This window comes from Bos indicus x Bos taurus, chromosome 7 (assembly GCF_003369695.1).
Source record: "Bos indicus x Bos taurus breed Angus x Brahman F1 hybrid chromosome 7, Bos_hybrid_MaternalHap_v2.0, whole genome shotgun sequence".
Taxonomy (NCBI): domain Eukaryota; kingdom Metazoa; phylum Chordata; class Mammalia; order Artiodactyla; family Bovidae; genus Bos; species Bos indicus x Bos taurus.
In genome coordinates, this window is record NC_040082.1 from 70,454,622 (window position 1) to 70,467,564 (window position 12,943).

At 40.1% G+C, this 12,943-nt stretch overlaps 1 protein-coding gene and 1 pseudogene across 1 annotated transcript; one reads left to right on the plus strand and one right to left on the minus strand.

Annotated features, from left to right (window-relative positions):
• Positions 1–223: 223 nt before the first annotated feature.
• LOC113895501 lies at positions 224–1,157 on the minus strand (annotated as a pseudogene).
• Positions 1,158–8,707: 7,550 nt separating this feature from the next.
• Positions 8,708–9,640, plus strand: LOC113896319 (olfactory receptor 2M3-like). Its single transcript, XM_027548553.1, has one exon. It carries the CDS (start codon positions 8,708–8,710, stop codon positions 9,638–9,640), a length of 933 nt encoding a protein of 310 aa, XP_027404354.1.
• The last annotated feature ends 3,303 nt before the right edge of the window (positions 9,641–12,943 follow it).

Consider the following 12,943-nt stretch of genomic DNA (forward strand, 5'->3'; position numbering starts at 1 on the left):
TTGTTCTGTCTGGACCAACCATGAAATCTTTAAGAACATATAGGTATATTCCCTGTTATTCTTTCAGGGCATTATTTATACATGTTTAGAAAATACTTCAAAAATAAAAATGAGTTATTTAGCCTTGTGAATATTTTGAAATAAAGTTTCTTGAATTTCTGTGAACTCTTCAAGGAATTAAATTTTTAAGAGTCATCATTCAAAAGTTCCTTTGACATGGGATCTATCCCACAGTTACAAAGCGGCTACCTCCTTTGTTGAAAATGGCTCTCTGTCCCTTCAGGATCCCAAATCGCTCATTCAAAGTCATCCCCGTCTTTTTCCAACACTGTTTATTTCAAATTGTAGGGTGACACCTTTAGGAACTTTCTTTACATCAGATTGATCCCGTTTTGTCAAGAATGAGGGCACAGCAGTACGAGTTGATCGTGGTTTCTGAGTTACTGGGCACTGAGCTGCTCCTGGATTATCAATGGATACAGTCAAAATTCCTCCATTTGTGGTAGAAGTTCTCTATTGATGAGTTCTCTTTGCTACTACATCGTCTAGCAGTTGTTCTGAGTTCAACTGGGCCTGAACCTTCAGGCCTCTTCTGAAAAGAAAAGCTCCCTGATTAGTGTCTTTCTGATGACTTAATTTATTTCCACTCCTGGTAAAACCAGCTGGAATGTAATTTTTTCTATTTAACTGGTTAGGTCTCTTGAGAGCTGCAACTGGTTATGCCTGCAGTATTCATTTAGTCTCAGATTTGCCTTCCTTTTTAATGTTGGAAAATATCATTCTGTATTCTTGCCACTCAAAGGTGGTCGATTCATAGGACTAATTCCCTTTCGAATTCCAGTTGCTTTCCTAGATGCAAGGCCAGTGATAACTCCATAAGGACGTCTATTCCCAGGCGTCACTCTTCTTCTACGGCTCAGACTATTCTTACCAAAACCAGAATTCTATTGAATAGCCCATCTTACTCTCATTCTGAATTGCCTGGCACCACTTTGCTGAAGTCTTCTATTTAATCTCAGGAAATTCTGCCTCTTTCCTTCCTTTCGATTCAGTTTGATGATATCGTCCTAAGACATATCAATTCTGTCCAGGTTTTCATTGCTGCGGGCTTTCGGCAGCACTGTGGCTCCTATTAACTGGGTACTAAACCGGTTCATGGGAGAAGGCAATGGCACCCCACCTCAGTACTCTTGCCTGGAAACTGCCACGGATGGAGGAGCCTGGTGGACTGCAGTCCATGGGGTCGCTAAGAGTCAGACACGACTGAGCGACTTCCCTTTCACTTTTCACTTTCATGCATTGGAAAAGGAAATGGCAACCCACTCCAATGTTCTTTCCTGGAGAATCCCAGGGACGGGGGAGCCTGGTGGGCTGCCGTCTGTGGGGTCGCACAGAGTCGGACATGACTGAAGCGACTTTGCAGCAGCAGCAGCAGCAGCAGCAGCAGCAGAAGCAGCAGAAGCAGCAAGTAGCTACATAGCTTCTTTATTTGTTTTGGTTTGCATAGACTATCCTTTTCCATCACTTAAATTTCAGTCTGTGTGCTCTTACTTCGGAAGTTAGTCTCTTATAAGCAGCATATTGATGAGTCTTTTCTTACAGTATTTCATCCTTATTTACCTTAAGTGTTTTTTATTGTGTCTCTGTGTAACTGTTTTTTTTAGCAACTCCTCTCAAAATCTACCAATATTAACATTTTATCCATATGAGTAAGTTAGAAAATTTATTTCCCTTTATCCAATGCATTTTTAATTTAATTTTCTAAAGTATTTTCTATATTTATTGAGAACCACATTAGACAATGTAATATTTTCTTCATCCTTCAAACATAATTTAGAAAACTAAAATATTTCTCATATTTTTGTTCTTTATTTTTTTCCAAGAATCCTTACTTTATCATTTGTATTCTGTTTAGAAAAATTCTTTAAGTCATTTTTTTAGAGTAGATTTTCTCCCAACAGATTCTCTTAGTTTTCTTAAATTATTTCATTTTCTTTTTCTTTACTAAAATATATTTTCAAAAGATATCAAATGACAATTATTTTCTTTTAGGACTTAAATACTGTTGTGTCTCTTCCTTCTGTCCATTACTGTTTCCTATAAGAAATCTGCTGTCAAAAGATTTGTTCCACTGTATGTAATATGTCCTTTCTCACTCACTACATTAATTAATTTTCATTCTGTTTAATTTTCAGAAGTCTGGCTATGATGTCATTACTTGGATTGCTTTGGGTTTATCTTGTTAGAGGTTTTTGCAACTTCTTAAAGCTCTAGGTTATTCATTTATTTCTTTGCCACATAGAGTGAGTTTTCAGCCATTATTTCATTTGCATACTTTTTCAGCTCCACCCTCTTTCATCTACTTTCTGGAACTTTGATCACATGATTGCTAGATCTTTTGCTACAGTGCGGACATGTCCTGAGGCTCTGTTTGTCTTTTCTTAGTCAATCTTCTTTATATTGTTCACATTAGGTACTCCCTCTTGTATTATCTTCAAATTCACTGATTCTTTTCTTTGTCTTCTCCTTTTTGTTCTTTAGTACAACCATTGGGCTTTAAATTTCAGATATTTTACTCTGAGTTCTAAAATTTTTCATTTGTTTTTCATTTTATCTTCTATTTCTTTGTTGAGATCGTCTCTTTTTTATTTGTCTTGAATGTATTTTAGTTGCCTATGGAGGCATTTTTGTAATAGTTGCTTTAAGATCTTTCATGCATTTTGACATATCCATCATTTCAATTTTGGCATCTGTTGCCTTTTCATAGAGTTTTTCCTGGATTTTTGATATCATGAATGATATTTGATCATAACTTGGACATTTGGGATATTTTAAGGCTGTGGTTTTCCAGAGAAGGCAATGGCACCCCATTCCAGTACTCTTGCCTGGCAAATCCCATGGATGGAGGAGCCTGGTGGGCTGCAGTCCATGGGGTTGCTAAGAGTTGGGCATGACTGAGTGATTTCACTTTCACTTTCATGCATTGGAGAAGGCAATGGCAACCCACTCCAGTGTTCTTGCCTGGAGAATCCCAGGGACGGGGGAGCCTGGTGGGCTGCCATCTATGGGGTCACACAGAGTTGGACATGACTGAAGTGACTTAGCAGCAGCTTAGCAGAAGGCTGTGGTTTTCAGGCTTTAATTTTTGTAGGTCTCCTCTAAGACTGTTCCACTGGATAAAAGTGGGGTTACCACCTCATTAGTGACAGGTGGGTATGGAAATACAGTTTCTCCACAGCCTCTATTGACACCTAGGTGTTGTGGTGGGAGTAAATTATGCAAGTCTTTTTGATTGACATCTGTAATTACAATTAATTGTATATAATTATGAGATGAATATTTTTGTTACTGCTAATTTCCTTTTCTTGTGCCTTCATGATGTTAATATAATTTCACCAGGTTTCTCATGATTATTGTTTGTAAGGTATATCTTTCTCTATTCTTTCACTTTCTTATCTATTCTTTAGTTTTAAAGTGAGTTGCTTATAAAAAGTACCATATCATAGGCTCTTTTTATTTTTTAAATCTCTGGCTAAATATTCATTTCCATTGAAATGTTTAGTTCATTTATATTTATTGTAGTTATTGCTCTGGTTGAATTGAAATCTAACATGCTTCTCCTTGTTTTCCACTTCTATCACCTGTTATTCATTTACAAAAATGATTTCTTCTATTGACATTCTTTTGGATTAATCAAAATTGGCATTCCATTTTCCCCCCTCACCTTTTAGGTATACCACTTTCTTTCATTTTTAGTTTTAAGTGGCTGTTGTAATATTTACAATATGCATCTTCCACAGTTTACTATCTGATTTAATGATGTATCAATTCAGGTGTAATATAACAAATTTACAATTTTCTCTATCAAAACACTGGCTAACCCATGATTGAGAGCACTCTGTTTTCTGGCTCCATCCTTTCTGCCAATTAGCAGGAAATTTAATATTGCTGCAATACTATTGCTGAACTTCGGTTCATAGTCCAAATTTATGAATATGGAGACCGTTCATATTCTTGCCTGGAGAATTCCATGCTGGGAGGTGACAATCCAGGAAGATCTTTCTTTCTTCTGTTAATTATTTATCTGTCTACTATTTGTCTTGGAGGGGAAGATAATACAATACTCCCAAATATTCCACTTTTCTGTAATGATTATTTTGAGTGAAAGGAACTTGAAACACAGTGAAGGTAGGAAGAAGCCTTCTCCAAACTCTTGTTATGAGTCTGTAAACATATCCTCCAAAACAAGTGTAGTTGTCATTAATCCCTTCCCCAGGAGTTTTTAACACAAATGAAAAATTGACTCTCATCATGGGAAAAGACACTAGAAGTGACACCACATCCAGATGAACTTTCTCAGAAACTATCATATCTCCTGTCTACCCTTCTAAGTCCCATTTATCTTTCCTAAAAATCATGTATTTTCCCTTAATTGGCCTATATCCTCTCTCCCCTTTTGCAATTAAGATGGTGTTTAAACCTGAATGCTAAGTCATCTCAGAGTTATGCACCTTCCTGGGTTATCTCCTGTGTATCCATTAGTTATGCATACATGTATGCTTAGTCATACATGTCATGCTTAGTCATGTCCGACTGTGACCGCATGGACTGTAGCTCTCCAGGCTCCTCTGTCCATGGAATTCTCAGGCAAGAATATTGGAGTGGGTTACCATGCCCTCCTCCAGGGGATCTTCCCAACCCTGGGACTGAACCCATCTCCTGCCACTCCTACATTAGCAGGCAGGTTCTTTACCACTGCACCACCTGGGAAGATCTGCATACATTCATGGTAATAATTTTTTTTCTTGTCTGTTTCTTTTTCTCTTGGTCTTTTATTACAAAAGTCAGTGAAGAACTCAGAAAGGTAGAGTGCCTTCCATAGAGTCTGCCAAAATGCAAGTGATCAGGACTGATTTCCTTGCTGTACCGAACTCTGAATAAGTAGCTTTTACTTTTCTTGTTTGGCTGGTCCTTATTTAAATCCACAATGCTCAATAATTATTTGTTGAATGAACAACAAATAATTGAGTAGAAAAATTATAGGACATCAGTTGAATACAAGATTTGCAGAACTAACTAAGCTCTACTTCTCATCATTCATGATTAAATTTTCAGAATGGAGCTGGACATTTGCTCTGATATTCTTTGGTGATCACATTGTCTCCCAGCCCCTATGGGTGATATGAGGGTGAAGAACCCCGAGGGAAGCATAGGTGGATGTGTCAAGGGATGTCTCATGTGTGCCTCCTCCCTTTGTTTAGGTGGGACTCTGGGGTATTTTCTGATCCAGGGTTATGGGGAATAAATTTTGTCCTATAGCCATTTCATTAATTTTGGCTTCTTCCTTGAGGTAGTTTCTGTCCATTCCCTGGGGTCATTATGTACTGAATTGGGTCTCTCAAGATATCTGCTCTCCAACTAAAGGTATAAACCTGGGATGTGAGCTCATCAATTTTGTAAGAAGGAGAAGAATATCTTAGATGGTTAATTGTAAAATTTTTAGTTAGAGCTGTGGAGTTGGAGGAGACTCTGTCTAAGAGTCTTTCTCAGATGACAACTTGTTCATGCATTGTTCTGAGATCTTTGCATACTTCTTAGGTCTGACCCATCTCTGCTATACTCCACTGGGTGGAGTAGAAGGTGAACTCTGGGGAACTGAATGGGTCTGGTAAGTGCTGAAGGGGGTGAGGGAAGACCAAATAGATGAGGGACTAAAGGTGACTGGGAAGGGGAAGAAGTGGATCTGACTTCTGGATTCAGTCTATAGAGTGTCAGGCTGGATACCAAGATACTTCCTTGTTGCCAAAGTCAGAGACTTGAAAGATGGTATTCTTAGTCTTCTTGAGCAAAATTGCTATCATGGCTTACTGTTCTCCAGTCTCTGGACTCAGTTCCAAAGTAGGAAGACAGACCTGTTGTGTCATTGCCCCAAGTGTGCCCCCATCAGGCTGGTGTCCAGGGCTATGCTTCATTCCTGCTTGTGCTCATCAGGAATCTACCTCCTTGAGCTATTCTCTGGCTCTCTTGGCTGGTATATCTTTGTAACTCACTATGTCATAGGATTTCCTTGTCTCCTGCCGTGATCTCCTGATTCTAGACATTTATCTCATCTCTGCTAAGATGAAAATGGCATTGCACAGGCACATTGACCTATACCAGTGTGTAAACGTATATTTCATTAGAATTACCTAGGGATCTTTCAAAAAAATTATATAATGAGACCCTATCCAGACCCAGGACCCATAATCCCTGCAGTAGAACCAAGATGTGCACATTTTTGAAAACATTCTCTTTAATGTCTTAGAGACAGACATAAGCATGACCCAAGTCATGACCGCTGGACTCCAGGAATCTCATTCTTCCTATCTTTTCTATTCATAATTATCTTCCTCATGGAAACTGTTTTGACAGTCTTTGTCTCTCTTTGACAGTCTTTCCAGATTTTATTAGAAGGAATGCTTGAATTGCAATTGTGACATCAAACAGGACAGAAGCAGCACACTCCAGAAAGGCAACCCTGGAGACCCACCCCTTGTGGTTTGAGCACTGACTGTTTCTTCCTTGGTAAATTCAGTGAGTGTCACTGACTCTTAGAACAGCTATTTGTTCTAACCAGTTTAGAGTCAACTGAGTTTAGGCACTAAGGAGACTGATGGACAACTGAGAGATAGTCATGTCCAAGTCCCTGCCCGCACACACCCCACAGTTCAAGTAATGGAGTAGGGCGAAGGCTTGGCATACTTCCAGAGAGGCATTTCTGAGGTTCTCTTGTGTACTTGACATGACACTGTTGTGTCACGACTCTGTTGCAGTGCCTGCTGTGTTGGGAAAATATAATTAAAAGCCAAGTCAGTCTCTTCCCCATTCTTAAAACCTATCCACAAAGGTAGAAGAGAAATAAAACAGTTTTCTTTTTTTTTTAATTATTTATTTATTTTATTTTTGGCTGTGCTGGATCTTTGTTGCTGCTCAGGCTTTGTTGTAGTTGTGGCGAGTGGGGGACAATCTATCATTGAGGTGCTCAGACTTCTTACAGAAATGGCTGCTTTTGTTGTGGAGCATGGTCCCTAGGGCATGTGGGTGCTTCTCCACAAGGGGCATGTGGGATTCAGTAGTTGTGGTTCCCAGGCTCTATAGTTGTGACACAAAGACTTAGTTGCTCCGAAATATGTGGGATCTTCCCAGGCTAGGGATGGAAGATTCTTTACCACTGAGCCATCAGGGAAGCCCAGAAAGCAGTTTTATTTTTGAATAAACATTAAATCAGAATTTGCTGTGTGTTACAGGTAATCAGCTAAGAGCTTGCAAAGACAGAGGAATATGAACCCTTTGTACAGCCAGGCAGTGACTACTCATTACTTGCATGCTCTCAAGATAAACAATAGTCCTCAAAGAAGAGGAATTGACAGCACCATTTGTCACATGGAGTTCATTCTAGATTCACCTGGTAATTGGTGTGACTCTCTGTGTTTGTCACTTGTCTTCATCCAAAGGAAATACCAAGTTCTCACATGTTATGACAAGAGATAGTTCTGCAGCTTGGAGTAAGGTGCCTGCTGAAGTTAGCATCCTGCCTGCCTGCAGAGCCTGGGAGGTAAGGACTCTATCTTTTTTGACAATTATGTTTCCAAGAAATGGGTTCTAGGTTCTTGGGAAAACATTCTTATTCTACTTTTAAAATGTTTACATACATTTCAGAGAGATGAGGAACTTACAAGTACATTTTCTAAGTAATTGCTAAGTAAAGTGAGGATAGGAATCTATCCCTTTATTTTCAATTTATAAATATAAATTATATTTATAGCTGTCACCCCTTTCCCACATCCTTCTCTCTTTCTCTCTATCCCCAGTACTCACTTCTCCAAATCAGAGAAGAAGAAATTTTCTTCCACCTGTCTAGTTTCTGCCTGGTCTAGGAAGTAAATTGACATGAGACAGATCCACAGGAGAAAATCAAATAAAGGTTTAAGTTCATGCATACCTGAGAGAGACTCAGGAAACCTGAGTAACTCACCAAAAGGGCTAAAACCCTCATTTTAAATACCATCTTCAGCTTTGAAGACAAAGTAGGATGTTGAGGGTAATAGTTTGGGACTTCAAAGGGGAAGAAGGCAACGGACATGGGGATGAAAAATCAAAATTTGGTAAATAAATGTTTGCTGGGCCATGCTGGGACAGAGTAACTCTGCCCAGTTTCCCCCACACATATACTCTAAGTCCATGTTCTTTGCAGATCTATCTGATGATAGATCTATTCTGGGACGAGTCTTTTAGGAACTTAGGGGGAAGGTTAAAGCTTCTTCTTTAGTCTTTTAGGTCTTGATTGTTTTCAGCTTGATATAATCCAAATGCCAAAGTGACATTTTGGGACAAATTTTATTCCCCTGTATCTTCGTAAATCTATATTCTCTTTCCCTAAATCTTTAGGTATTCACTTGCTAATTAAAAGTCCTTCTCTGTCTCCCTTGCATTCTCTGCCCTTCCCCCTCTGGGGGCCTGCTTTCTAGTCTTTCAAGAGAAATAAGCTCAAATCCTGGGGAGGAGATAGATTTTCACTGTAGGAGGAAAGGATGGGGTTAAGACAGAGGGTTGAGCACTGTCCTTTAAAAGAAACCAGAGGAGGTTATTTTCCTTGTACAATGGAGATGCCAGGTTAGTCATTTTGTTCTTATGTTTGCTCATTTATTTTTTTCTTAGGCTCAAGGCCATGGATGTATGGAACCATACCTCCCTGTCATATTTCATCCTTTTTGGTCTGTTCAGCTACTCACCATATGACTTCTTCCTTTTTTCCCTTGTCCTTCTGGCCTCTGCTACAGCCCTGGCCGGCAACATCCTCTTCCTCCTGCTCATACAAGCTGACAGGTGCCTGCACACTCCCATGTACTTTTTTCTTAGTCAGGTCTCCATCATGGACCTCATCATGATGGGCACAGTGGTGCCCAAGATGGCAGCCAACTTCCTCTCGGGAAGTAAGTTCATCTCTCGGGGTGGCTGTGCCACTCAGGTCTTCTTAGTGGTCATGGTAGGAAGTGCTGAGTGCTCCCTCCTGGCAGTCATGGCCTATGACAGGTATGTGGCCGTGTGTCACCCCCTGCGATACCCTGTGCTCATGAACTGGAAGGCCTGCTGCCTGATGGCCTTTGCATCCTGGATGGTTGGAGTGACTGACAGTGTAATTTATGTGGGCATGGTCTTCAGCTTCCCCTACTGTGGCTCTCTCCAGGTGGACCACTTCTTCTGTGAGGTCCCCACCCTGTTGCGGCTCTCCTGTGCAGACACCTCGCTTTTTCAGGACCTCATCTATGCTTGCTGTGTAGTCATGATGCTGCTGCCCCTGGGGGTCGTTGTGGCTTCCTATGCCCGGATCCTCATGGCTGTGATTAACATGCCCTCCACTGAGGGGAAACAGAAGGCTCTGACTACTTGCTCCTCGCACCTGACTGTGGTGGGTCTTTACTACGGGGGTGGCCTATTTAACTACATGCAGAAAGCTTCTGCTAGGACGCCAGCAGAAGACAGAGCCATCTCCACCTTCTACACCATCGTTGCTCCAATGCTCAACCCACTCATTTACAGCCTGAGGAACAGGGAGGTAATGAGGGCCTTTAAGAAGGTCCTGGGGACATGGAGAGTGTAGACATGCCCACCCTTCTGAGGCTTCCTCTCTTGTTCTGCTCCTTCTGCAAGCTCAGACTCTCTTGTGGCACATCCTCCTCTGTACTCATCAGCCCCTTCAGTCTGGTTGGGGTGAAGCTACGAGCTGAGTAATCTGAAAGCGTTTGGATGGAAGATGTCAAGGAAACATGGTAGTTATCCGTTTCACAATGAGTCTTTCCTCCATGAACACTCCTGTTTCCATGCAGTGAAGTCTCATAAATACATTTTTACCTTTTCCCCAGAATTGCCAGGGACAGTCTTTCTTCTGATCTGCATGCTAAAAGTGAGCAAGGAGTGAGAACCAATTTAGAACTCACTGTCCACTGAAATGTGGTACATAGGTTAGAGGTAGAGTCTGACAGGTAGGAGCTGAGCAACCTGGACAATGTTATTTCTTATTATCTGTAACATCATAGTTACCTGTAAAGTCCAATGTTTTCTGGCACTAACTACTAGTTACTTATTATAATACAAACTCCATTTCAGTCTATCTTATGTTAGTAGGCAATGTAAAGAGTTTTGTGCCTTCTTGAAATTGTACATTAAATATGCCAAAGTATCAAATATCAAAAACAGCCAGAACATTTTTATAGTCTTTCTGTCAGTATAACACTGCAGACGAAAAAAAGACACAAAGGTTCCTTGCAGTCAGGTTATTTGGGGATCTATTGACCAAAGTATTATGGCTCTAGCAACAGTCCTTCTAATGATTATTCAGGGTTGATTTCCTTTAGGATCCACTGGTTGAATCTCCTTGCTGTCCAAGGGACTCTCAAGAGTCTTCTCCAGCACCACAATTCAATTGCACGAACTTTTCAGCACTCAACTTTCTCTATGATCCAACTCTCACATTCTTACATGACTACTGGAAAAACCATAGCTTTGACTATACAGACCTTTGTCGGCTAAGTAATGTCTCTACATTTTAGTATGCTGTCTAGTTTTGTCATAGCTTTTCTTCCAAGGAGGAAATGTCTTTTAATTTCACGGCTGCAGTCACCATCTGCAATGACTTTGGAGCCCAAGAAAATAAAATTTGTCACTGCTTCCACTTTTCCCCCTCCTATTTGCCATTAAGTGATGAGACTGGGTACCATGATCTTAGTTTTTTGAATGTTGAGCTTTAAGCCAGCTTTTTCACTCTTCTCTTTCACCCTCATCAAAACACTCTTTAGTTCCTCTTCAGTTTCAGCCATTAAAGTGGTATCATTTGCATATCTGAGGTTGTTGATATTTCTCCTGACAATCTTGACTCCAGCTTGTGCTTTATCCAGGCCAGGATTTCGCATGATGTACTCTGCATAGAAGTTAAATAAGCAGGGTGACAATATACTGTGTTGTACTCATTTCCCAATTTGGAACCAGTCATTTGTTCCATGTAATGTTATAACTGATGCTTCTTAACCCACATACAGATTTCTCAGGAGACAGGTCATGTGGTCTGGTATTCCCAACTCTTTAAGAATTTTCCACAGTTTGTTGTGATCCACATAGTCAAAGGCTTTAGTGTCATCAATGAAGCAGAAGTTGATGTTTTCCTGGAACTCCCTTGCTTTTTTCATGATCCAACAAATGGCAATTTGATCTCTGGCTGCTCTGCCTCTTTGAAACTCAACTTATACATCTGGAAGTTCTCCATTCAGGCATTGCTAAAGCCTAGGATTTTGAGCATAACCTTGCTAGCATGTGAAATGAACTCAACTGTTCAGTAGTTTGAACATTCTTTGTCATTGCCCTTCTTTGGGATTGGAATGAAAACAGATCTTTCCAGTTCTGTGGCCATTGCTGTTTTAGTTCTGTGGCCATTGCTGTTTTTCCAAATTTGCTGACATATCAAATGAAGCACTTCAACAGCATCATGTTTCAGGATTTTAAAAACCTCAGCTGGGATTCCATCACCTCCACTAGCTTTGTTCAAAGTAATTCTTCCTAAGGTCCACTTGACTTCACACTCCAGGATGTCTGGCTTTAGGTGAGTGACCACACCATCATGGTTTTCCATGTCATTAAGACCTTTTTTGTATAGTTCTTCTGGGTATTCTTGCTATCTTTTCTTAATGTCTTCTGCTTCTATTAAGTCCCTACCATTTCTGTCCTTTATCATGCCCATCCTTGCATGGAATGTTACCTTGATATCTCCAATTTTCCTGAAGAGATCTCTAGTCTTTCCCATCCTATTGTTTTCCTCTATTTCTTTGCATTGTTCATTTAAGAAGGCCTTCATATCTCTCCTTGCTATTCTCTGGAACTCCGTATTCAGTTGGATATATCTTTCCCTTTCTCCCTCGTCTTTCACTTCTCTTCTTTCCTCAGCTATTTGTGAGGCCTCCTCAGACAACCATTTTACCTTTTTGCATTTCTTTTTCTTGGAGATAGTTTTGGTCACCACCTACTGTATAATGTTATGAATCTCTGCCCATAGTTCTTCAGGCACTCTGTCTACCAGATCTAATCTCTTGAATCTATTCATCACTTCTACTGTATAATCATAAGAGATCTGATTCAGGTCACACCTGAATGGCCTGGTGGTTTTCTCTACTTTCTTCAATTTGAGTCTGAATTTTGCAATAAGGAGCTCGTGATCTTAGCCACAGTCAGCTCCAGGTTTTGTTTTTACTGACTGTATAGAATTTCTCCATCTCTGGCTGTAAAGAATATAATCAATCTGATTTTGATATTGACCATTTGCTGATGTCCATGTGTAGAGTTGTCTCTTGAGTTGTTGAAAAAGAGTGTTTGCTATAACCAGTGTGTTCTTTAGACAGAACTCTTTTAGTCTTTGCCCTGCTTCATTCTTCACTCCAAGGCCAAACTTGCCTGTTATTCCAGATATCTCTTGACTTCCTACTTTACCTTTCAATCTCCTATGATGAAAAGGACATCTTTTTCTTCATAGAACCGGTCAACTTCAACTTCTTTGGCATCAGTGGTTGGGGAATAGTTCGATTACTGTGACGTTGAAGGGTTTGCCTTGGAAACAAAGATCATTCTATTGTTTTTCAGACTGCACCCAAGCCCTGCATTTTAGACTTCATTGTCTGTAAGGGCTACTCCATTTCTTCTAAGGGATTCTTGTCCACAGTAGTAGATTTAACAGTCATCTGAATTAAATTCTCCCATTCCTGTCCTTTTTATTTCACTGATTCCTATAAGATGTCAATGTTCAATCTTGCTATCTGCTATTTCACCACATCCAGTTTATCTTGATTCATGGACCTAATATTCCAGTTTCCTATGTAATATTGTTCTTTACAGCATCAGACTTTACTTTCACCACCAGACA

What these genes read in the sequence shown, in the direction of transcription:
- LOC113896319 (XM_027548553.1), top strand. Translation starts at nt 8,708, where the DNA reads ATGGATGTATGGAACCATACCTCCCTGTCATATTTCATCCTTTTTGGT.